The 26,001-nt window shown below is 54.2% G+C and overlaps 1 protein-coding gene across 1 annotated transcript in view; it reads right to left on the bottom strand.

Annotated features, from left to right (window-relative positions):
- Positions 1 to 12,003: 12,003 nt before the first annotated feature.
- Positions 12,004 to 26,001, bottom strand: part of ALX4 (ALX homeobox 4) — a 31,909-nt gene continuing 17,911 nt past the window's right edge. Inside the window, exons 4-6 of the mRNA XM_059187160.1 lie at positions 22,790 to 23,100; positions 16,500 to 16,628; positions 12,004 to 14,163 (exon numbers count right to left, since the gene is read on the bottom strand). Coding sequence (XP_059043143.1) covers positions 13,834 to 14,163; positions 16,500 to 16,628; positions 22,790 to 23,100 — 770 coding nt within the window. The 3' untranslated portion in view covers positions 12,004 to 13,833. The remainder of the gene's footprint in view (positions 14,164 to 16,499; positions 16,629 to 22,789; positions 23,101 to 26,001) is intronic.

Genomic DNA, 26,001 nt, shown 5'->3' on the forward strand with positions numbered 1-26,001 from the left:
AACTGAGCCACCCGGGCACCCCAGTCTCTTAGTAACTGATAGAACAAGTTGATAGAAAAGTCAGAAAAATCAGATAACTTGAATAATACTATCAACTGTCTTAGCTTAATTGACAGTTATAGAACACTTCATGCACTAATAACTGAATACACATTTTCTTCAAGTATATATGCAACGTGCACCACAAATGCATCTCACCATAAAATAACTCTCAGTAATTTTTGAGGAAACCAAAACAAACTATGTTTTCTGTTCACAATGGAATTAAATTAAAACACATTTGTTGAAGTCCCTAATAGGTGGAATTTAATGTATTTCTAAATAATGCTTGGGTTCATAAAGACACAAAGGAAATTAGAAATATTTGGGGCTAAATGAAAACACCGTGTATCACAGCATGGGATAGAGTATTAGGAGATCTGTAGCTTGAAGTGCTTATGTTAGACAAGAACTCAAATGAGGTTACCTGACCGGTTCAGTTGGAAGAGCTTGTGACTCTTGATCTTGGGGTGGTGAGTTCAAGCCCCACGCTGGGTGTAGAGGTGACTTAAATAAATAAAACTTTAAAGAAAGTAAAATTAGGGGTGTCTGGGTGGCTCAGTCAGTTAAGTGTCTGCCTTCAGCTCAGGTTTTGATCCCAGGCTCCCAGGAGGGAGCTTGCTTATCCACCCCCCAACACTTATGCTCTCTCTTGCTATCTCTGTCTCTCTCAAATACGTAAATAAAATCTTTTTTTAAAAGATGGAAATTAGGGGTGCCTGGATGCTTCAGTGTATTAAGCCTCTGCCTTCAGCTCAGGGTCTTGTGATAGACCCCTACATTGGGCTCTCTGCTCAGCAGGGAGCCTGCTCCCTGCGTGCCCCCCTCCCCCTCGCCTGTCTCTCTGACTACTTTTGATCTCTCTGTCAAATAAATAAATAAAATATTTTTTTAAAGTAAAATAAAAAAGAATTAAAATTAATTATCTAAACCAGAAAATACCCTTAAGGAACTTGAAAAAGAAGAAAAAATTAAGTCCAAAGTAGAAGAAAGAAGGAAGAGTGGAAATAAATGGAAAATGGACTAAGAATGGAGAGAAATAAATTTTTAAAAAATGATTAAAAAATTAAAAGAAAAACTGGTTCTTTGAAAAAAAAAAAATCAGTAAGGAAGTGTGTTCAAAGAAAAAAAGAAGTTATAAATTACCAGTATCAGGAATCAAAATGAGGACAGATTCTAAAAATATTAAAAGGAGAATACATATGAAAAACTTTAAACTGATAAATTCTGCCATGTGGGTGAAATGGACACAATCCATGAAGACACAAAGGGATAAAACTGCCTCAAGAAGAAATAGAAAATCTGAATAATCTTGTATCTGTTAAAGCAATCAAACCCACATTTTAGAACTTACCTCAAAGAAAAACCCACTTAGTTTTACTGGCAAATTTTATCAATTAAGAAAGAAATAATACCAATCTTACATAAACTTTTTCAAAAATTAGGAGAGAAATAAAAAGATATAATTTACATTATGTATGTTTTTTATTTTTTTAATTTTTGAAAGGTTTTATTTATTTATTTGACAGAGACACAGCAAGAGAGGGAACACAAGCAGGGGGAGTGGAATAGGGAGAACCAGGCTTCCTGTTGAGCAGAGAGCTGCTTGTGGGGCTCGATCCCAGGACCCTGGGATCATGACCTGAGCCAAAGGCAGACGCTTAACAACTGAGCTACCCATGCGCTCCATAATGTATGTTTTAAAGAAACATAGAAAACACAAAGACATGCACACAGATGTCCATAGCAGCTTTGTTCAGAATAGCTGAAAACTGGAAACAACTCCAAGGTTCAAAAGATAAGTGGATAGACAACTTGTGGTATATCCATACAATGGATAGCTAATAAACAATAAAAATAACAAACTATTGAGACACACAACATGGACGATTTTCCAAAATAGGTGAACAACAGCCAGACACAGACACAAATGAGTATATACTGTACATACATACAGTATGTATTTATACACACACACATATACACATACATATACACACAGATATACATACACACATACACATAACTTTGATGAAGCTTTACAACAGGTAAAACTCATCTAGAGAGATAGAGTAGAACAGTGGTTGCCTAAAGCTGGGGATTTACTGGGATGAGTCACAGGGAAACTTTTTGGTATCAGGGGAATATGGTGATGGTTACGTGTGTGTACATATATTCGTTCAAACTCATCTGAATCTACACTTAAAATTTATTATGTAAATTATACCTTAATAAAGATTATTTTGGGGGTACCTGGGTGGCTCAGTGGGTTAGAGCTTCTGCCTTCGGCTCAGGTTGTGATCCCAGGGTCCCTAGATCAAGCCCCACATTGGGCTCTCTGCTCTGTGGGGAGCCTCCTTCCTCCTCTCTCTCTGCCTGCCTCTTTGCCTACTTGTGATATCTGTCAAATAGATAAATAACATCTAAAAAATTTTTTGTTTAAAAAAAAGATAATTTTTTAAGTGGTGATGAAATACTGTCACCTTGTACAACTCCTTGGTTTTGTCGTGGACTGGGATCCCTTTCTCGTCTTGGACATTTTCTTAGGGCCTCAGGATCTAAGCAGCCTCCAGTTCCATTGCTTTAATTTAGTGTTTTCTGGTATGTTCTTGCTGTGGAATGCCGACTTGCCAGCCATCCAGCTAACATCAGAAGCTTGCTATGATGCTTTTCCAGGTGCTACAGACCAACAGGTGAAGAATATACCATTTCCACCTTCAAGAAGCTTATAATGGAATTACTAAATACATATCATATACGTGCATAATTAAGGGTGGGTGGGGCACATTCCCCGCCATGGAAGGAACAGTGTGATCACTTCTGACTTGGGGAAGGAGGTGGCATTTGAGGTGGTTCTGAAGAATTAATAGGTGGAGATGGGCACTGGGTGGACAGGGGAGTGTGGAGAGGTTGGGGCAGGCACTTTGGCCTGAGGAGAGTGAGAAAACAAGGAGATGGAAGTGTGATACAAAAATCTTCAACAAAGTATTAGTGAACTGAATCCAACACCATGTATAAAAAAACCATACATCATGATCAAGTAGAACTTATTCCCAGGATGCAAGGTAGGGGATCAGTGTTTGCAATTAATGTGATATATCAGAAGAGGATAAAAACCATACAATCATTTCAATAGGTGCAGAAAAAGCATTTCACAAAGTACAACATCCATTCATGGTAAAAGCCCTCTGCAAAGCAGGTGTCGAGGGAACATATCTCAACATCATAAAAGCCTTAGATGAAAAACCCATAGCCAACATCACACTCAATGGTGGAAAAACTGAGAGCTTTTCCCCTAAGGTCAGGAACAACACAAGGTTGTCCAATCTCACCCTTTTTATTCAACATAGTACTGCAAGTGCTAGGCACAGCACTCAGACAGCATAAAGAAATAAAGGCATCCAAATTGGGAAGGAAGGAATAAAACTTTCACTATTTGCAGATGACATGACACCATATATAGAATACCATAAAGACTCTGCCTGAAGACTACTAGAACTGATAAGTAAGTTCAGTAAAATTGCAGGATACAAAATCGATGTACAGAAACCTGTTGCATACCGGCACACTAATAATGAAACAGCAGAAGATGGAATTAAGAATATGGTCCCATTTATAATTGCACCAAAACCAATAAAATACCTAGGAATTAATTGATCCAAGAAAGTGAGAGATCCACATATTGAAAACTACAAGACATTAGTGAAAGGAATTGAAGAAGATAGAAAAAATGGACTGATATTGTGTGCTCATGGATTGAGAGAATTAATATCGTTGACATGTCCATACTACCCAAAACAATCTACAGATTTAATGCAATCCCTATCAAAATACCAATAGCACCTTTCATAGAACTGGAACAAATAATCCTAAAATTTGTATGGAACCAAAAAAGACCTCAATATCCAAAGCAATATTTTTTTTTTTTAAGATTTTATTTGAGGGTGCCTGGGTGGCTCAGTCAGTTGGGCATCTGCCTTTGGCTCAGGTCATGATCCCGGATTCCTGGGATTGAGTCCCACGTCGGGCTCTCTCCTCCTCAGAGAGCCTGCTTCTCCCTCTCCCCCTGCCTGCTGTTCTGCCTGCTTGTGCTCTCTCTCTGTCAAATAAATAAATAAAATCTTTTAATAAAAAAAAATTAAGATTTTATTTGAGAGAGAGAGTGTGTGTGCTAAAGAGCATTAGTGAGGGGGAGGGGCATAGGGAGAGGGAGAAACAGACTCCCCACTGAGCAGGGAGCCTAACATGGAGCTCAATCCCCAGACCCTGGGTTCATGACCTGAGCCAAAGGCAGACACTTAACCCACAGAGCCATCCAGGTGCCCCCAAAGCAATCTTGAAAAAACTGTAGTAATCAAAACAGTATAGTACTGGCACAAAGATAAACTCATAGATCAATGGAACAGAATAGAAAACCCTGAAATAAATCCACAATCATATGGTCAATTAATCTTTGACAAGGGAAGAAAGAATATACAAGAGGAAAAAGACAGTCTAGTCTCTTCAAAAATGATGTTGGAAAAACTGGACAGCCATGTGCTAGAGAATGAAACTGGGCTGATTTCTTATACCATACACAAAAATAAACTCCAGATGGATTGAAGACCTAAATGTGAGACCTGAAACCATAAAAATCCTAGAAGAGAGTACAGGCAGTAATCTCTCTGACATTGGTCATAGCAACAGTTTTCTAGATAAAGTCACCTGAGCTAAGGGAAATAAAAGCAAAAAAAAAAAAAAAAAAAAGCCTATTGGGAACACATCAAGATAAAAAGCTTCTGCACAGCAAAGGAAACAATCAACAAAACCAAAAGGCACTATCGATTGGGAGAAAATATTTGCAAATGATGTATCAGATAAAGGGCTAGTATCTAAGATACTAGAACTTATCAAACTCACCACCCAAAATACAAATAACCCAATTAAACAATGTGCAGAAGACACGAACAGACATTTCTCCAAGGAAGACATCCAGATGGACAACAGACCCATGAAAAGATGCTCAGTATCACTCATCATCAGGGAAATCAAAACTGCGATAAGATACTGTCTCACACCTGTCAGAATGGCTAAAATCAACGACCTAAGAAACAAGTGTTGACGAAGATGTAGAGAAAAAGGAACGCTCTTGCACTGTTGGTGGGAATGCAAACTGGTGCAGCCACTATGGAAAACAGTATGGAGGTTCCTCAAGAAATTAAAAATAAAACTGCCCTATGGTCGAGGAATGGCACGACTAGGTATTTACCCCCAAAATACGAATGCTGTTTCAAAGAGATACATGCAGCCCTATGTTTATTGCAGCATTATCTACAGTAACCAAACTACGGAAGCAACCCAAGTGTCCGCTGACTGAGGAATGGACAAAGAAGAGGTGGTATTTATACATAATGGGATATCCCTCAGCCATAAAAATGAGTGAAGTCTTGCCATTTGCAACAAATGGATGAAGCTAAGAAAGTATAATGCTAGCGAAATAAGTCAGAGAAAGACAAATACTATATGATTTCACCCAAAGGTGGGATTTAAGAAACAAATGAGCAAAAGGGAAGGGGAAGAGAGGCAAACCAAGAAACAGACTCTTAACTGTAGAGAACACACTGATGGTTCCTGGAGAGGCCTGGGGTGGCAGAGATAGTGGATGGGGATTAAAGAGTACACAGCATGATCACATGAAATTATTTTTAGAAAGATGGCAAAGGGTGAAGTCTTGGATTTGCAGGAACTCTGAGTCCAGGCTGGGGTGTTAGAAAAGATGAGGCCGGACAGGAGTTTAGGCCTAAAGGAAAGAGCTGAACTGTCTGTGTAGGCCGTGCAGAGGCTTCCCAGATGCTCGTTGGGATGTGATCAGAGATGGTCATTGGTAGCCGCTCTGGTGTCAGCGTTGGCGATGAGATGGGGCAGGCAGGAGGGACTAGGAATGGCACAGACCACTTTATGGTGGCCTAGGAAGGAAATGACAGGGCACGGAGTCCAGATGTCACCAGACCTGTTTGGGAGCTTGCTAGGACCTGCTGAGAGCCTCTGGGACATGAGAACGGGGAAGAGCATTGCACGTCTGCTTCTGCGAGTCCCCTCCTATGTCACACGCCGGCCACATTGCTTGTTTTAGGCTGAACTGTGTCCCCCCTGCAAAGCCCATGGACAGAAGCCCTAATTCCCCCAGTGTGACTGGGTCGGGACATGGGGCCTATAAGGAAGTAATAAAGGCTAAGTGAGGGTGTGTGGTGGGGTAGGGGGCTTCCTAAGAAAAGGAGGAGACACCAGAACTCCTGCAGGAGCACAGAGACAAAGCCGTGGGAGCACACAGGGACAAAGTGACCGGCTTTGAGCCAGGAAGCGAAGCCTCCCTGGAAACCGAATCTGCCAATACCTTGATCCGTGGGCTTCTTGCCTCCAGAACCGTGAGAAAATAACCATCATTTACGCCGCTCCGTGTGTGGGTGTCTTGTCCTGGTAGGCCGAGCACACACCTACGCTGCTCCCACCAGATCGCTGGCCGGCACCCCCTTTTCAGTCCCAGAAGTACAAGACCAGGGGTCCTCAGGGCTTCCTAGTGTGGCGCCTTCTCAGACACTGGAGTGCATGATTCCTCCTGCCTGTTCAGCGAGCTCCAGACTCGTTTCAAATGCTGTCCTGCTTTTGGACGTCGTAACCGCCTGGTGAGAGAAGCAGGAGAGAGCTGGCCGTCCCCATTTTACAGAAGAAGCAATGGAAAGTCAGAGATGGCTTGCAGGGACCGAGCTAACAGGTGGCCCGATCTCAGCGGCCGTCCACACCTGCCTCCTAGAGAAGATCCGGGCCACTAGCTAGCGCTGGGCCTTCACGTCACACTTTCTGACGTGAAGGAGCTCCTGACTTTCTCATGGGGCCTGGACATCACAGAGCTCCACTGTAGGTAGAGGATGGAGAAGGGGCGGGGAGGGGGCTGGGGACGCCCCCGAGGGGCTGGCAGGGGGCAGAAACAGCCTCCGTGCGGCTGTGCGTGGGCCCTGACCCGCGCCTCGTGCAGGCCCCACAGGGGGTTTGCTCCCGATGACTTAAGGCAACACCTTAACACATGGCGCGCACATGGTCATAAGCTGAAACCCCTTTTCGGAAGTTTGCCTTCCTCAAGCCTGTTGGTCTGTGTAGAACTGGGGAAAAGAATCTGTTTGGAATCACAGAATTCCTGGGAAAATGTCAACTCTCACACCCCATTGTCTCTGGCGCTGGCATGCGTCTTCTCACTTCTGAGCAAGGAGAGAGTCTGCAGTGGCCCTGTTTTGGGGAGCGGACTGCTTGTGCAGGCCCTATTGTTCCTGAGCAGCTGAGCCCATGGAGGGGAAGGCCACTCCCAGGCAGCTACATGTGGGGGCGGGGGGTGGGGGCGGCGGTTGTTTCTGCTGATCAACAGGCCCGGAGGGCCCAGTTCCCAGCGCCCTGAGGGCAGCCCTGTTTCCTGTAGCAAGACCTGGAGCAGTGGGGCTGGTGAGGGACTGAAGGCAGGACGAGTTGCCCCCGGATTGGCAGGGGGGCTGTGTGCAGACTGCCCCGAGGCAGGTGGCCATGTGGAGGGCCCAGGGGCGTGAGGACTGTCTAGGGACGACTTGGAGAAGGTGGGGTTTGAGCACCAGCCTCAGCAGAAGAGGTCTGAGAGGAGCACCCTGGGTTTCGGCCATCCTGGGGAGCATCCTGTGCTGCCTCAACTCCGGGAGCACTAAACAAAGAGGCCGGGCTTCCTGTCCTGGCTTTGGCGGGTCTCGAGTGCCCTTGAGCCCTTGAGGAACAGGGTGGACAAGGCCCACGGCCTGGTGGAGGCTCTTGCGTTCTCTCTCTTCTCTCAAGAGATCGCCAGGCTGATCCCTTGTGACCTGAGCCAGTGTCCAGCTCTCTCTACCTGAATCCTTTCTCTGACCTTCCCCTTCCCCTCATGAACCAGAGAGTCTTTCCCAAGACATCCAGATGTGAATAGAACCAGCCTGTCTCTCCTCGGAGCCTTTTGGGCACGTGGGCAGTCAGCCAGGTACACAGACAACACGTACGAATTACGTGCTGAGGCAGTGTTAGAAACAGCTCTGCAGGGGCACAGAGGGGCCAACGGCTGACCTTGGGTGCAGGGAGGGGTGGGGGCCTGGACTTAGGGAAGAGCTTCCGGGGAGTGTTGCCGTTTGGGGGAAGCCTTAGGGAACTAACAGGAGATCTCCTGGTGCCTGTGGCTGGGGGGCGGGTGCAGGCGCTCTAAACAGATGGCATGTCCAGGCATGTGGCCAAGTGAAAGGCCGCAGAGGGTCTGGGGACAGTGAGTGGTCCAGGAGGGCTGAGCCACAGTCCTGTTTGAGGGAGGTCAGGGACAGGGCCCCTGCCCAGCCACCCACGCTTAGGCCTAGCCCTCACCTGGACCCTGGGAGGCTGGGGTGCTCGGGCCACGGGGCGGACAGCACCGCGTGCACATAGTGTTTCCCTCTCTGCTTCAGTTCCTGCCTGGCGACTCGACAGCGACTGGGGACGCCACCCTGACCGCGAGCCCGAAGAGGCGACCGGTGTCTTCTTTAAGTGTCTTCCTTAAAATCAAATGCCCACCCCAGGCCAACCTAAAACTCAGTTGGGTCTACGCGGACCGCACTCACCCCCGGTAGCAAATCCGAGCTATGGCTCCAAGAAAGCCACACTTAAAAAGCCGAGAAGAGAGGGTGGGAAGGGCCTTCACGGTAGCCGCGCAGCTGGTGCCCAGAGGGGGAGGACTCTCTCTGCGAGATGATCGTTGTCCTTGTTGCCACTGTGCCGCGCCGGCGTACAGAGTCGACCCACGGAGTCCTCCCCGACGCTGGTGAACTGGTCAGGGACAGGCTTGTTGCCCGCTCCGACGTTAGAGCTGACCCCCCCTCTCCACACCGTCGTCCCTCAGAGGCCAACAGCATCTTCTGTGAGTCACCTTCACGTCGGAAAGCAGGGAAGCCCTTATTCTTCAGCAGAACCTGGGTCCTCCGTGTTTCATAATGTGCTTCTAGAGCTTTGCTTTAAAAAAAAAAAAAAAAAAAAAATCTGCCTACATCTCCTGCAAGTTCCCTCAGCCACTAAGGAGTAGAGCCAGGAGTGGGACCTGCCTCTCCTGGAGGCCTGTCCTGTGCTCTGGGCCAAGCAGCCAGTCTCCCCAGTCCTGGACCACCACATCCCAGCTCTCTCTGCTTTCAGAATGGCCCCTGGACATACAGAGTGGTGCTCAGGAACCAAGGGGCCGGGCTGGGCCGCTGTGAGGACCCCGGCGCATGGGCAGTGCTCCGCACACCCAAGCCACGACTTTGAGTGGCACGGGGTGGGGGGTTGGCCCTTTCTGCTGCCTGAGAAGCAGACTCGGGTCCCCGCCCCCACCCAACGTCCTCCCCCCCCCAGCTTGCCTTGGTGTGCAGGCAGGTCCACTGAGACGAAGGGGGGCTGTCCCCGACCCTTGCAGGCCAAGCGCCCCCTCTCTGTGCAGGAGTCCTGGCCACCTGTTGTTAATCTAGCCCTGGTAATCCATTCTGTACTGTGTCAGCAGTTCAAAAGGGCACTGTTAGTATTTTTTGCCGACTTCAATTAATGTGAGATTTCAGAGGCCCCTCTGATCACATTTCATCTGTCACAAGTCAGGAACAAAACAGACAGGTCCCAGTTGAGAGGAGGAAGGAGGAGTTTATTGCAAACACCGACCGAACACACAGTGTGGGCTGTGCCCAGCGAAGGGTGCACCAGAACGCCCAGCGCTTGCCACCCGAGCCTTTCGGCCCCAAGCCTAGGCCCTAGTCCCCTTCTCGTCAATATTCCTCCCCTCCCCCAAGAAGATGTAAGTGCAATAACTTACTTTAAAAGGCAAGAAATGATTCTTTTAATAGTTTGCTATAATGTCGTTACATGGTGCTATAAGGCAGTAAAACTTTATGGAACTGACCTCATTTTTTTTTAAACATTTTTTTTCTGAATTTTTAATGTATCTTTAACATATATATTTTTTAATATTCCACCCCAGGCCATTAAGCTAAAGGAAAAGTTGCGTTTATACAGGGTTAAAATATCTTACAATGAGAACAGTCAGTGTTGGCCGAGGTTCCCGTTCCTTGGAGCGCTCAGCTCTCTTTGCCACCACTGCACATCCAAACAGATCATCAGGCATTGAACACTGTCCCTCAAAATCAGTAGTATAAAGGCCTAGCTCTATGTGTGTGAGTGAAGGGGAGGAGGGGAGGGTGGGGCTAGGTCATGCTCGCCTGGCCAGAAGACTGTTCGTCCCTGCGGCCGCCTCGGCGAAGGGGAGCGGGGTTGTTGTGACTTTGGAAGTAGGGCTCTCGTGGTCTTCTCATTTTTCTCTTGATGCTTATCCTGGGGGCCAGCCTGGCAACCATCATCCCCCAGCTAGTCTTGTTTGCCTTTGGCCCTGACAGGGCCATCAAGCAGACCAGAGGTCCCGGAGTGTCCTACTTGACGGTGTCCCCCAACCCGGCCCCGAGAGAGAACGGCTGCCTGAGCGAGACACACGGTAGCTTTCGTGGACAAGCTCCTCTTGGCTACCCCACCGAAAACAGGGCGGGCGGGGGGCCCTGGAGCGGGGCCCCATGTGGCCATTGCCTCTGGGGACCCACCTCGGGACGGCTGTACCCCCTCCCCCTGCAGAGTCTTTGAACCCACCCTGCCACCTTGCTTGCCCGAGCTGGAGGCGCGGTAGCCAGAACCAAGAATCAAGTATAGTTGAAAGGATTCAAGAAAGGTTACGAAGTCCGTGTCCCGCCAGTGCCATCTAGGATGCGGGCACAAGCCTCGTCGTGTGCCCCCAGAGCCCGCTTCTCTCGCACCTTCCGGGAGCCAAGAGGGCCGCTGAGGGCGGTAGCAGCACCTTCATGTCAAGCCCCAGCTGCCTGGGCCCGTTCCCAGGGGGGCCCGGACGTCCCCTCAGCATCGAGGAGGCCGCCTCGGGTTCGCATCTCTGGCTCTGTGAGACCTGAGGCCCGGAGCCAAAGGGAAGCCTCACCCCTGCAGCTTATGTGCTTCGCGGTGGCCCCCAGAGCCGGCTGGCTCTCCTCTGTGCCCGCCTGCCTGAGCCCTCACGCCTGAGGAAGCCAGCCAGCCAGCCCCCGAGGGTTCCCCCCAAGCTCGCGGGGGCCGCCGCAGGGCCGCCTCCTGCTCTGGGAGGTCTGGGCCTCGCCGCCCACTGGGAAGGCAGCAGAGGGAAGGCTGAGGAGAGGGAGGACGGCCAGCAGGGAGTGGAGAGGCTGCAGGAGGCCACGCCACCCCCTGCGGGCTAAGGCCACGCGTGTGCCCTGCTCACCCAGTCACCCTGTCACCCCCCCCTTGGCCCTCCCCCACCGCGGCCACGACCTTCTCCTCGCCGTTGGGAAGGGACCACACTAAGTAGAGGGTCTTTATGTCCCTCCCAGCTCCAGGTCCTATGATTCTCGGAGCGTTGGGCCGGCCCTGGGGGCCTGGGGCAGGGAGCTACCTGTGGGGAGGTGAACAGGCACATTTCACACGGACATTTTAATCATAAATACTTGGCTGTGTGGGTGGGAAGGGCAGCCAGAACCACAGGGCTTCCCTCTATTAGAGGCTTTTTCTTCTTGAGCTTTTTGTTGAAATTTGTCTGACTTTGGTCTAGCCCAGTCAGAAAGCAGTCAGATAGAAGGCTTGAGCACCAGGGGTCCCTTCCAGAAGACTCTGCCTAGAGCCCCCTCCCCTCCTCCTCTGGGGATCTCTCAGTTCTCCATCCCTCTGTGTGGATCCCCTCCTGGGTGAGAACATGGTATGACGAGGGTTCCTCCCTTGTCCTTGCCAGCCACCGGAGCCCTTAAGGGAAAGACAGGGAATGATTCCCAGGGAATGATTCTCCCTTTCCCTCCCTAGATTTGGGGAGCCTGAATTATTTCAGTGAACCTCAGAACTGGAAAAGGCTCCCTAAAAGTCATTCCAATATCCTCAGCTATATGGATCATTTAAAACCAACATTTAACTTAGAAGATCAGTGTTAGAGCTATGGTTCACAAAGAGGTCTGACTCTTAACAAGGGAGGCCAAAACCAGATCCTTCCCCAGGCCTGTTTCCACGGCAGATGGGAGCACAAGGCAGAGGTGGGGACCATGATTCCTTTTAAGCCTCGAGCAGCTCAAGGGGAAAGGATCTCACCCTCCACCCAAGCCAAGAGGCTGTCCTGTGTACAGGCCCCCAACTCTGCTGGACTTAACCCTCCACCCGGACAGGTAGAAGGTAGGAAAGGCGAGCACTTGTCCCCAGGGGCTGCTCACTGGAGGGGCATCTTGGGCTCTAAAGGGTGGCCCCAGAGGACAGGGACTGGGTACCACAAGCTTAGGTGACAGCTGAATCTGGTACCAAAACTCGAGCTGCTCGTCTCCAGTCAGGCAGGTGTGGAGTTCCTCCCCAGAAGGAAGCACCTTCTTGCAGGGAGGGACACGGCTTCTGGACGGCATCCTGCCCCCCACATCCGGGACAGAGCAAGTGACCCAGAGGAGAGGCGCCCACCAGCCCTTCTAGAGGCTGGTGAGAGGGAGGGGCTGAGATTTCGGATTCCCTAGGGATGAAGTCCAAGAGCAGGCCCTCTCTGCCTTCGCCTGGTAGAACATGGGGTCCCCACCCACTGTGGGGGATTCTGGGAAGGTAGGGTGCCGCTCCAGGGATGGCTGACAGGGGACAGGCAGCCTGAGGCAGTGTGGGGACCGAGAGGCCGAGCGTGAGCACACATCCGTTAGCTAATTTCGCACGCTGCTCTCAACCCCTTCTGCCAACATGACTCCAGGCCCTACTCTGTGTTCCGAGGTGTAAGTCCTTCCACACCAGGACACTGCTCAGCAGCCCTGGCAAGCGACCAGAATGGGTGGGGGAAGGGACAGGCGTCTCCAGGTCCTCCAGGAGGGGCCTGGCTGGCTAGAAAACAAAGCTGCCCAGACCTGCCCTCTGGAACAGTCGTCCTGCGGGTTGTGGGGCGTCGGGCGGTCAGGAGAGCGGATGTGAGTGCCTGAGTCCCTGCCCCTTCCTGGACACCTCCCTGCAGCTCTTCCTCTCTCTAGAAGCTTTTCTCCTTCCAGCACCGTGGGTACTGTGGGTGGTCTGGGTCCTCCCCTCGCAGTGTTCACTGAGATCCAGAGCCTGCCCCCTCGGGGACTGTCCACGTTCCCAGACGCCAGCACTGCTGGATGCCAGCAGGATTCTTCAGCTCCTCTCCTGTTCCGTCCAGCCCTCCAGGTGGGTCCAGCACAGGGGACGGCCAGGGTGGGTGGAGGTGAGGCGGGTGCCTTGGGCCCAGGGGGTCAGGGCTTTAAGAGGAGAAACGGGGGCGGGCGCGGCAGGAGGGCGACTCTGCAGGACCCTGAAGAGCAGGACTCCGGACTTCAGACAAACTCACTGGCCCGGTAGCCAGGGGACCACATGGCTGAGGGAAGGACGGACGTGTTTGCTCGGTCTGGATGGGAACCTAGCCTTGACTCAACCCTCAAATCGGGCAGGGCAGGGGAGCAGGGGTGGGAAGAAAGGGTCTTCAGCTTATAATGGAGGCAAAGCTGCAAAACTTGGGCACCTGGCTTCCTCCACTGCCTCCGGCCAGGAGCAGGGGCTCCACCTCGGGGCCCAGGCAGGTGGGACCTGCTGCCCCCTAACCTCCCAGCGGTCCACAGGGCCTCACACTCGGGGTGGCTGAAAGTGCTGAGGGCCAGGCCCCTGGCCCAGGCCAGGTTCCTAAGAGGACAGTCGAATGGGAGGCTGGGGGCCCAGGAAGCGTGGGCGTGGCCAGTGCCCCAAGGCAGGGGAGGGCATGGGGACAGGCCGAGAGGTGCCCTGTCATGTGGCCCAAGAGATGGCCGCACTGTGCTCCTTGGCCTTCATGCGCAGGGCCGCGATGCTCGAGGTCTTGCGGTCCGGCTCCCCGTTGAGCTCGTAGCCGTTGAGGCCCGGGCTGAGGCCCGCCGCTCCGAACAGGCCTCCCATGTGTGTCTGGCCCACGTGGCTGCCAGCCCCAGAGACGCTCAGGAAGTCGGTGACACCGCTGGCCCCGGAGCCGGGGGGGTGGGTATGAGGGGACATGCAGGCAGGTACCGGGTCACAGGGGACCACACAGGCTGGCACCGGTGAGGCAGCCCCATTGTTGCCGATCCAGGATGGGTTCTGAATCTGGGGAGAGGGAAGGGAGAGCTGTCACAGGCCGGCTGGCGTTAGGGGCAGGCGTGGGCGTGGCGGGCACATGGTGGGGGAGGGGCGCTGCCGCGTACCTCCTCCCCCCCCCACGACCTCGCCCTGCTCACAAGCCCATCGTTATGACGAAATCATGCTTGGGTGTTCACCCGGGAGCCTCTCAAAACCTTGATGGCCATCCTGACCTGGAAGGGCTCGGGTTCTGTGCTTTGGCTCCTCTGCTCCCCGCAGACAGAAGTGGTTTTCGGGACTGAACATCACACTTGGTCAAGGGCTGCCTTTAGGGCACGGCCAAGCCGCTGAGGGCAGCTCCCTCCTCAGCCAGCTGACTTCCAAATTTGAGATGCAGTGGCCGGCTTCGTCTCTCCCTCCATGGCCCCTGGAGGTCAGCGACTGTCCCCCTCTCCTGTGATTCCTCACCAGGCCTGGGGCATCCCAGGTACCTGAGAAACGGGAGCCGACCTGAACTCAGAGGGCTCTGTGGTGTTGGGAACGTGGGCTCCGGGCTGGCAGGCTGTGGCATGGCGGGGGCAGAGCTGGGCGGCGGGGCCTCCTCTCCCCGGTGTCCAGACCAGTGGCTGAGCTTCCAAGTGCTGTGTCCTCGAGGCTCCAGAACTTACTTAGGAAGAAAAGGGGCTGCCTCAGGACATGGTGAGTGTCCGTGCGTGAACGGATAGAGCCAGGCCAGATGCCACAGGCCAGGGTGTGTGTGTGTGTGTGTGTGTGTGTGTGTGTATGTGCACGTGTGCGTGTGTGTGTGTGTGTGTGTGAGAGAGAGAGAGAGGTGCTCAGGCAGCACGCGGGGGTGGACTGGAGGCAGATCTGGGCTGCAGGGGCTGGGGACAGGCTGAGTGGGACCAGAGGAGACAAGCCCTCTCAGCGCTGTGTGTGGGTTACAGGGGACCCTCAAGCGGCTTCTGCTGGCCTGCTCTCCTCCCTGCCCATGTTTGTAGTCTACTCAGGGAAGGCGCTCGAAAGCGGAATGAAGGGGGAGCTCGGCCCCCAAGTCTCATGGGGCATTGTCATGGCAACAAGAACCACTGGCCCATTGGCCCGACCACATTGCTCCCAGCTGGAGCGATGGGCAATCAGGGGCCTTTCCCTTCCCCTCCGTCAAGAGGTGTGTGATATGTGGTGCTGCAGGTGGGAGGGAAGAGCCCGCCCTGTCTTGGACCTCTTGCCCCGGCCCCTCACCCCTGCCTCCGCTCCAGCAGGGAGCTCAGGCAGTGGAAATCCAGACCCAGGAGTCAAGCCAGGGGCCCGTTCTCCCAGGACAGAGAGCAGGAGAGATGCAAGTGTGCAGCAGGAGCTGAGGGTGAGAGGCATGTGTGCGTGTGTGTGTGTGTGTGTGTGTGTGGCACCCCACATTCCTCAGCCTCACCCCAGGCCTGACCCCTGACCCCTGCCACATGAATCCTGGCAGGGGGAGGGGCAGAGCTGGTGGGGGCCGGGGAGGGGTGTCCAGAGGCTGGGTGGGGGACAGCAGGGCTCCGGGACAGTGGGTCTTAAAGGAAACAGGAAGGCCTGCGCCGCCACTAGTTCACTGCTGGGTGGGGCCGGGCTCGGGCTCAAGGCAGAGGCCTTGCTGCCACCGTCACCAAGAGGCCTGAGGGAGGCAACAGTCCCCTCTGCCGGGCAGGCTGTGGGCTGTGACAAGTGCACCTGGCCGGGAAGACATCTCTGCAGATGCCCCAGGGTCGGCCACTGCTCACACTCCTTCTCACCCCTGCACTGCCCTGGAGACTCCGCTGCCACTAGAGCGGAGACAGGCTGATAGCAGGGGACAGAGGGGAGGACGGGGTACGACACAGCCGCTGGGAGAGCTGAGGGTGCACAGCGCCCTTTATCCAGCTGTTTAATCCCCGAAGCACTTCTGTGTTGTCTAATTTTGGCCTTTCCACAACCTCATGAAAGAGCTGGGTGGGTACTTCCGTCGTGTCCATTTTTCAGAAGAAACTGAGGCTTAGAGCTCGTGACTTGTCTGAAGTGAGAAAGGTCTGGAGCCAGAGGACAGCCCCGCTCAGGGCTCAGACCTCCATGTTCACCAGGAGCGTCTCCCACTGCCCTGGAGGCCTTGGTCGGCACCTTGACTCGCTTCCGAAGCCCGCAGCAAAAGGGGCAAATGCGGCAGAGGAGAAACCCACCCTCTCCGTCCGGGCCTGCCCATCCCTAAACGCCCAGCCAAGCCCGAGTCAGCACGCGAGGTAGGCAGGAACGGCCCAAGCCTCCCACATTCTGGGGTGACCAGGCCCGCGCCTGCGCTTGATGAGTCCCATCTGAGATGCCCACTCCTGGAGCCCGGGGCTGGCACTTACCTGGGCATAGTTCTCCGCCCGGGTGAGGAGGGGCAGCTCATAGGCAGCGGAGAAGTGGGTTCGAACCTGCTGCATCTGTCCGAAACGCTCCCTCTTTCTCCACTTGGCCCTCCGGTTCTGGAACCAGACCTACGGGACAGAGCGATTGTTCTGGAGCTCAGGCAGTACCCATCATTCCCTGGAGCCCTGCACCTGTCTTAGAGCCAGGTCGGGGCCGTGAAGCTGCAGGGAAGGATCTGCTTCAGCCTTCTGCCTCAAAGTTCACAATCTAGAATAATCAGTGCTCAGAGTCGGGAAGGCAAGCTTAGCCCCAACTACCCACAGTGTGATCTTGAGTCAGACTCTATCATTCCGAGCTGCAGGTGTCACACCCACGCATCATGTCACTGGTCCTCCTCGGGGTCATCTAACCAACCCCACCCCAGCATGGCCTGACCTGCCTCAGGACACGGACTCCTGAGGGGAACCTGACCAAAGGTGTGACAGCTCCTCTAGAAAATCTTTCTCTAGACGCTCATACACATATACACAGACACACACACAGTCTGGCCATAATTTTCCACCAGCTCCATGGTTCCTTGGGGCCTGTCTGGTGGCCCAGAACCCGCATTCCTACCTAGCTAAAGCCTCTCTGCTGCCTTCATGTTGGAAAGTGTCCCCACTCAGGCCCCCTGTGCTGAAGTTCCTGTGGAGAACAGGGGTTCAGCTGGGCAGCAGAGGCCGTCAGGGATGGCTTTGTGGAGGAGAGGCCTGGGGCTGTGTCCTAGTGTAGACACAGCAGGGCAGGCTCAGGAGACCCCAGGAGGCCATGCTGCCCAGCTAGCAGGCGGCGGGAGAGAGAGACCTGTGGACACAGAGGTCAGACTGTAGAGGGCCTTGATGCCCAGCCAAGTGGTTGGCTCTTGGTGTGGTCCCTAAAGGTGGCCACTGCGAGGTCTCATGCAGAGGGTGTCCTGACTCCGAGGAGGGGTGAAAACCTACCTGTCCCTGAGCGGGGGCTGGTGGGGTGTTGGCTGGGGTGGGGCCTTTGTGGGGAGGGTGGTCTCTGATGGGTGGAGGTGGCGCCGTTGGGCCCTTCACAGCAACACTTCCGACAGGCTGAGAGCTTTCCCAGGCTTCATGGGCAAGAGCTAGGCTGGGGGCCTACTTGCCCTGCCCCGAGACTTGGGATCTGGGGGGCAGGACAGGTGGGAAAGGGTGTGAGGAGGGGAGGGATCAGCTGCCAGACCCCAGATGGCTTCAGGTTGAGTCAAAGGCAGGCCTCGGAGATGCCCAGAGGGAGGTTTCTGTCAGCGGGACAGGATGTGTCCCTGCCAGCAGCCTCAGGCACAAGTGGGCACACCCCAACGGCCCCTCACAGGCAGCCTGCTGGCAGCCTTGCTGAAGGCACAAAGGATGTCCTCAGAGGAGAGAGAAGGAGCCGGGCCGGAGGCGGGAGGGCTCCCTCACGGCAGCCCAGAGCCTGCTCAGCCCTTCCTGGCTTCTAGCGTAGCTGCGCCACCAAGCGCCCATTCCCGCGCAGGCATTGTCACTGGCCTCAGTTTTTGCATCTGGAAAATGGGGCCAATATCTGTACTAATGTCCTCACAGTGGTGGCGCCTCACAGAACAGCAGGTGAGAGCTGAGAAATGCTGTCAGAGAGTTCTGAAGAGTACTTGGCTCTTGCTTATTTATAGCTCCTGACCTTTCTTGCTGTCTTTTGCTAAAAGGAAAAGAAGCTGGGGTGTGCATGACTCATGTGAGTGTGGGGAGGGTGAAGGCAGGGAGTGAGTGTGGGGTTGCACCTCAGGTTTCCCTCTCTGGTTCCAAGGATGCATGTGTGTGTGCACAAGTGTCACACACACACACACACACACACACACACACGGGCTGGTATTGCTTTGAGGGCCATCCTGCCTCCCTGTCTTGAGGCTGGTGTAGGAGACGCATCAGCCCCTGCTCCAGAGCCTCCTGGGCCCCTTTGCCTCCGGGGGCTCCTGGGGTCCAGGCCCAGGCCTCCCGCTGAGAGCCAAGGGCAGATCGGGTCTCCTCTCTGCGCCGCTGAAACGGGATCCCCCTTTATCAGTGGCCTGGAATGGGGGGCGGGGGCCAGGATGAGAGAATGAATCAGAGGAGCTTGTTTTCATTTCATGTTTAATTTCCTGCAGGCTTAGCTCCGTCTTTCCGCTCCTTCCTCAGCCTCCCAGGGTTTGCTGGGGGGGACGCCAGGGGGAGGGGAGAAGCCCACTGGAGGCATCAAGATATATGGCTCCATTCTTTCTTGGGGGCTGGGGGGGAAAAGGTGAGGAAAAGTGTCCGTGGCCGCCACTGGGGTGGGGGGTATTGCCGGGAGTGGCAGGTGGATGGGTGCCAGTAGAGGTATCTGGCAGGCTCTGGACAGGCTGGGGGGGGGGGGGTGGGCACTGCACGGGGAGGGGGGCAGCCGGTCCCAGAAGTGGGAGGAGGAGCAGAGTGGGGAGAGATGGAATGTGGGGGCTGGAGCTGAGCATGGGGGAGTGGCAGCGGGGGGTGCTGGGTTATCTGGGAAGACAGCTGAGGAGCCGGGAAGCACCGGCAGAGATGGTGCTGTCTTTGGGATGGGAGTGGAGGAGGGCCAGGCCCAGGGATGTACGGGAGGGTTAAAGACCCAGAAACTTCGGGAGGTGGGAGGCAAGGCTGAGGGGCCGCTGAAACACCCAAGCACCCCCGCCTTGCCTGCAGCCCTGGACCTGTTCCTGTACAGGGCTGAGACTCTTCTGCTGAGCAAGCCCCGGGGATCTACAGCCTCAAGCCTCAAGGCCCCCAGCTTGGGTGGCGGCCGGGCATCCTCAGGACCCCTCTGAGCTCACGGTGGAGGGCCTGGAGATGAGGCGCGGCCATCCTTCCAGCTCGGGCTCCTGGAGCCTGGCGCTCTGAGAGCTCTTCACAGATGCTCTGTGCCTCCGGGCTCTGCGGCCCCAGTCTGTCTCCACAGGACAGCCCCAGGGCAGAGAGGGGACCACGAGGTCCAGCCTTCCAGTCTGCTTGTCGCGCCCCAGGACCACCCCGCTCCTGGCCCACCCTGGCCTGGGCCTGCTCAGCACAGGCTTCTCCCCAAGGAACCAACCGTCTTGGCGGGGGCCTCAGTAACCGCAGCCCATCTGGGGCCAGGGCGGGGTGGCCCAGGGCGGGGAGGCCTCTGTCTTATTGTCTTCAGACACCAGCTGCGGAGATCGGAATCCCAGACAGCAGAGAGAGGCCCCTGCAGCCCCTGGAGCAGGGCCAAACCCCGAGCTTCTTCCCAGGAAAGGTCCATCTTGGAGCCGCCCACCCCCCTCCCTGTCCCCAGCGCCACTCTACGCCAGGCACCTGGCTTCCCACCAGCTGAGTAAAGGCCCTGAACAGACCCAGCAGGGGCAGGCGGGGGGTTCTACCGCCACTCCCCCCAAACCTCAGGGCACTGCCAGGCTCGAGCCAGAGGTCTGACGCACATGGAAGTCCCACCCACCCTGCTGCCTTTATACAAAGAAAAGTCTCAGAACAATATGGCCCATGTCCTGGCAGAGCCAACTGAAGTAAAAGAAACATGGGCTGGAGCTCAGGAGTCCTGGATTCTAGTCTCAGCCCTGCCACTGAGTCACTGTTCTGGAGTCACCTGACCACAGGTGATCACGTCCCACCTGTGGGCCTCTTCCTACTTATTATAAAACCAGAAGACCAGATCAATGATCCTTTCCAGCACTAATGTTCTATATTCCTATCTCCTCCCCTTAGATGAGAAGATATGCAACACATCAACATTTCCCTTTCTGCCTTGGCTGCCAGGAAGCTCAGGGTTGAAATTTGTGCTCAGTGGCAGCCGTGATTCTTAGCCTCAATGTCTGACCTAATTACCTGCCTATTTCATGACACTGTTCTTGGTTTTAGGTGACATTAATAAATCTGGTTTGAAAGTAGGCATAAAAGGGTATGTGTGCACACGCAGAGGGAACACTCGGCTTTGGCCGTGTGATGGCACCTGAAAAATGTTCTCTATGGCCCAGTGTCATTTCCATGTTTGTCCTAGAAGAGCCGTCCTTCTTTTGTTACTAAGTAAATTCAACTCTCAGGCGCTCCCATCCTCTTGTAAGGAACACGTGCGCGTGCGCACGCACAAACACAAACACACACACACACACAGTGCAAAGAGTGGACCAGTCAAACCCATACCAACACGGTGCCCACAGGAACATCCCATAACTGGCCTCCCCCTTCTCCACCAGCTCCTTCAGTTCCTCCCAATCCACGGGCTGGGCCGAGGCCAGGTTCTGGAGTTTCTGTCCAGACTCCAAGGCCCGTGAGGTCTCATGGCAGTCTATCCTGATGCAAATAAGAGAGTTGGTGTGTGACACTTCTGGAATGACAGGACAGCCTCAGATGCCCTGCCTTCCTTCCCCAACCATTCGCCAGGCACTGGATAGGAACAAGACGGGCAGCCAGACCCCGGGAACTTGTGGCCAAACGACCCGACTCTTCAGTCTGGGTATCCGCAGTTTCTGGATGGCTGCATAGTTATGGTGACGGCTGGTCCTTTCTCACATGATCCATTCTGAATGAAATCATTTCTGGACAATGTCACAGATGCTCAGCCTTGTTACGCAGAGCATGGCTGGGACTGAGGAACCTTTTACCCATGCCCTGGGAATGCTCTCCTGAAGGTTCCTTAGTGAACAGAGGCAGCAGGGGGCGCCCTTGGGGCCTGCAGATAACGGAAGGCTCTGTCTTGCCCTGAGCCCACTTCTGCACTGAGCCGAGCCTGGCTGAGCTGCTACTTTAAAACAAAACAAAAAAAAAATACGGGGCGCCTGGGTGGCTCAGTGGATTAAAGCCTCTGCCTTCAGCTCAGGTCATGATCCCAGGGTTCTGGGATCGAGCCCCACGAGCCCCACGAGCCCCACGAGCCCCACGAGCCCCACGAGCCCCACGAGCCCTGCGTCGGGCTCTCTGCTCCGCAGGGAGCCTGCCTCCTCCCTTCTCTCTCTCTGCCTGTCTGTCTGCCTACTTGTGATTTCTCTCTCCCTGTCAAATAAATAAAATCTTGAAAAAAAAAGCTATTTTAAAAAACAAAAAACAAAAAAACACAAATGAATAAACAAATAACAAAAAAACAAGAACTGCTCTATGCTGTCAAGCCATTGACTTCCTCAGCCCATTGGAGGGGGAAAAAACCGCTATGTGACAACACTGCATTTGCTATTTCTAACATACTCTGGGGTAGGAAAGTAGACTGAGCGTGACATTTATTTGTGTGAAGCTGAAGCCTGAGCTTTAGTGCATGGATTTTGTCTCCTGTGCTTTGGGTACTCAGAGGTCTTTGCTTCCTCTCTGCTTCTTTTCCTGCTCTAACTTCATGTGAGGAGGGAGGACACAACTCTCTGGACAAAGGAGGTCCACCAGTCTACAAATACTTATTTTTTGCCCTCGCTGCTCTAAGTTCAGCCTTCTCTAATTGGTAGGAATACAGTGATGAACAATCAGACGGTACCTGTTCTCAAGGAACTCACATTATAGTGACCGGAGACAAACATAAAGTAATTTAAGCCAGTCATAAATTCTATAAAGAAGAAAAAAAAAAAAAACAGGACAATGTTGTTGCATTGTGTTAAGCTGTGCTGTTTAGGTTGTGTTGGGCTGTGTTGGTCTGGGTTGTGTTGCATTGGGTTGGGTTCTATTGGGTTGTGTTGAGCGTGTTGGGTTGGGTTGCCTGTGTTATTTGGCTTCTGTTGGGTTGTGTTGGATTGGCTGTGTTCGTTTGGGTTATGTTGGGTTGGGTTGGGTTGGGTGTTTTGGTGGCTGGATGGTGTTAGGGGGCTATTGCTTTAGCTACTGTGGTCAGGAAGACTTCACAAAGGAGGTATATTGATTTGGGAGTCAAAAGATGGAGGAGGAGGCAGCCGTCCTGGGCAGAGAGAAAAGCCTGGTTGCTCTCTGTTTCTGCCTGTTGGACGGCTATAGATGTTTTAGGTTTATCCTCTTTTCTTCCTAAGAGATAGGCCTTCAAAGGCAGAGACCAGTCATTTTCTCCTTTTTGAAATGGCCTGGACCACACAGAGCCCAGAAATACAGCTAACAGTCTTCTGTACCTGCTCCTGCCAGAGCAAGAAGGCTGATATTCAGATGGAAAACAGTAGCCTTGCCCTGTGTGGAGCAGGGGTGTAAGGGGCAGGCTGTCCTTGGATTGGGGTAAAGAAAGCTCTGGTGTGGTTGAGGGACAGTCGCATGGTCCCAGCTTTGGCCACCAGCCAGGGTACAAGCCCTGCTTTCCCAATCTCTCCCCAGGAGCCCTCACTGACCTGCACGCGGGCCTCGGTGAGGTCTGTCCTCATGGCCAGCTGCTCCCGGGCATACACGTCGGGGTAGTGGGTCTTCTGGAAGACCTTCTCCAGTTCCTCCAGCTGGTAGCTAGTGAAGGTCGTTCGGTTCCTCCGCTTCTTGCCCTTGTTGCTCTCAGAATCGGCCTTCTCCAGTGGGCTGGGGAGGTCGGTACTGGCCCGGTCCTGGGGCCCCTTCACTCCAGCCTCCTTCACACTGAGGTAGCTGCTGTCCATCCCCACGGTGTCAGAGTCGGGTGGCAACTCTGGCTCACCCAGGGAGCTCTCTTTGGCTGAAGGGGAAGACACAAGGTCAGAAACCAATGACTGAACCAAGTAAGAGAGGAGGGAGGGACAGGGAGAGCCCTCCCCTGCCATTCTCCTGTCGGCATCACACTGGATGCGAGGGTGGGAGTTCCTGGTTCTAATCCTGACTTGCCATTAACATGCTGTGTGACCTTGGGCAAGTCTGTTTCCCTCTCTGAGCCACTTTGCCATCATCTCAGAATGGACCTTTTTTAGCATCAACATTATATGACTCTGGAACAGCCAGTCTGATCTCTTGGACCTTTAATCCCTGCTCCCACCGACTCTGGGCTCCTCCATCTAGAAGGACCCCCTTTGCCAGAACTTCTGCGTTGGGCCTGGGGAATGCTGATCCAGTGCCTCAGATCTCCAGGGGAAGGGAGAGCTAATTCAGCAGCCATGTCTGGCCCAACAGGGCAGGGCAGGGGCAGGGAGGAGGCCGGTATCGAGACAGACAGGAATGCCCTTCCTATCCAGGCCTGGTCCTGTCTGGGCTCAGTGGAAGTTGCGGAGAAGAATCCCCAGCCCGAAGAATCCAGCATGAGGGGTCACGCGCTTGTCCTTCACTGGTTTCACCTACTGTCCAGGCAGGGTCCTGCCTGCTTGAAGCTAGTGACGCATTTACTAGGGAAGCTGGGCGGGCATCTGCATCCCCAGGATGCTGACGTGTGTGCCCCACTAGAGTCACACTAAGCTCAGACCTGGGCCCCCAGCCACCCCATCTGCCAGGATGGGGCTCTACTGGGTGATTCGTAGATGCCCAGTGCTGGGCAGGACCAGTAGCTCTATGGAGGTCAGGGAAGAGGTGGTGGAGGCCAGCTGGTGGGGAGTGGGGAAGGGAGTAACTGGTCCACGTCCAAATGGCCCAGTTAGCACCCTGGGCAGACACGCTTGCCTCAGAGTGAAGGTTAGAGTGTGGACTCCGGAGCCTATGGAGGGTATGACTCCCACATGGACCTCGCTCCAGCTGTGAACTTGGGACAGTTCACTTAACCTCTGTGCCTCAGTTATCCCCTCTGTAAAATAGGGATGAAGATACTTGTAGGCTCTTCCTGCTGGGGCACTATAGGGTTAAGGAGGCCAACAAGCAAAGCCCTTAGCACAGCGCCGGCTACGTGGGTTTCTGTCCCTATCGGTGTATCCCCAATTCCAGTATGGACTTCCGACCTGCAGAGGACTCTGGCCCCGGAGAAGTCTTCCCAGCAGGGGGGCCCTGCCCAGAGCATCTGGGTGCACGAACAGGGTGCACGAACAGTGGGTGCTGGCCTGGTGTCCGGAGGCCGGTGGGAGCCCTTCTCTGCTGCACCGCCCATCCCGGCCCGTGTGGTGAGGATCTCACGCCAGCTCTGATTACAGTAAGGCCTCCAGGGAGCACTGGAGAAGGCCTGCACACGCACAAGCTTTGACGGTCGCACACACGCGTGTTTGGTGTGAGCGCCTCTTCTGGGAGCAGGTCCACATGGTGGGCATGGAGTGTCAGGACGATGCCGCTGGCTCAGGTCTCCCGACTCCGTCCGCAGCCTGGGGGCTGAGGCTGTAGGCTGGCTCTCCCCCCAGCTTCCCCTGTGCCCTTCCCCTAATGCTGGGAAGGGGTGAGGGACAGCTGCCTGTCAGCCCCATCCCTCTCTCCGAGGCCCCGATGAAGGGGGTGGAGGTGAGTGCTTGGAGCCGACCCGCCCGCAGCATCGGGAGGCCATGCGAGGGGGCCCTTGGCGGCGCTGATGCCACAGGGAGGGCGGCAGCCCCCAGGCATCACGCAGGACACCCACGTGAGCCCGGGCACACGCATACCGCCACTGCTGCAGTGACAACATTATGCAAACTGCAGCTGGCAGCCGGGCCAAGAGCTTTCAGCGAAGATATTTATCTTGCTGGCAGACAAACAAGTTTTATGTTTTGGGTTTTTTTTTTAAGAGAAGAAATCCCACCCAGCCTCACCAAAAATAAACATCTCTGTTATGCAATTTCCTGGAGGCCAGACTGGGGGGCAACCCCTGCCCCTCCTGCCCCCGCACCGATCTCCGGGCCCCATCCCATGACCCCACGGACCTTTCGAGTGTCCTCTGGCATCCGGCCTGGGGTTGGGACCACCCTGCACAGCAACAGGGAATGGGCTGCATGGGGAGCTCTGTGCTAGAGAGACTGAGGGTTGTAGGGACCAGTCCAAGCTCTGAGTTTTAACTGGGGGTAAACTCACACCAGAGAGAGCAGGCAATGTGTGCCTCTAGCCCCCTCCGCCCCCCCCCCCGTCCTCTCCTCCTACCCTGTGGGCTTGGGGCATCTTCCCAGGGAGAGAGGGGTAGGGGCAGAGCAAGGCAGGGGCCTCACATAATCAAGGAGTCCTGCTTTGCTCCTCCTGGGTGTGCGAGGACCAGCCTCTGAGGACGACGAGGGAAACCCCTCAGTGTTGACCCCGTTCTAGGCTTAGCCGGTTGGGGGGCAGCAGAATGTCCAGTCTTCTAGGGTGAGAAGTAAGAATCCAGGTTCTCAACCCTCCAGACACCGACTGAGACCGAGCAAGTCGGGGAGAATTGGAGAGACAGCACGGGGTGTGCAAAGACCACCAGACCAAGCTAGGAGGTCTGCTCTTGGGCCCGGCTCTACCATGATCTGCCTGTGACCTCAGATGACTCTTCTCACATCCCAGAGTCTCATCGGCAGCTGGAGCTGCCGTGCCCCATCTGGAGTGTGGCACACCTGAGGCAGGGGTGTGCCACAGCCTCGGCCTAGCGGAGTGTCCCTCCGCCTTTGTCACCCCTGGGGGCCTTTCCTTAAGATCTGGAATGGCAAGAAGAGGGGAGCAGAATGGGGGCCAGTCTGGGTCCAGGCAAATGTTGGCCAATAGGAAAGCCTTAGAGATGGAAGGAATTCTGGCAAACTGATGCTTC

Source organism: Mustela lutreola, chromosome 1 (assembly GCF_030435805.1).
Source record: "Mustela lutreola isolate mMusLut2 chromosome 1, mMusLut2.pri, whole genome shotgun sequence".
NCBI classification, from domain to species: domain Eukaryota; kingdom Metazoa; phylum Chordata; class Mammalia; order Carnivora; family Mustelidae; genus Mustela; species Mustela lutreola.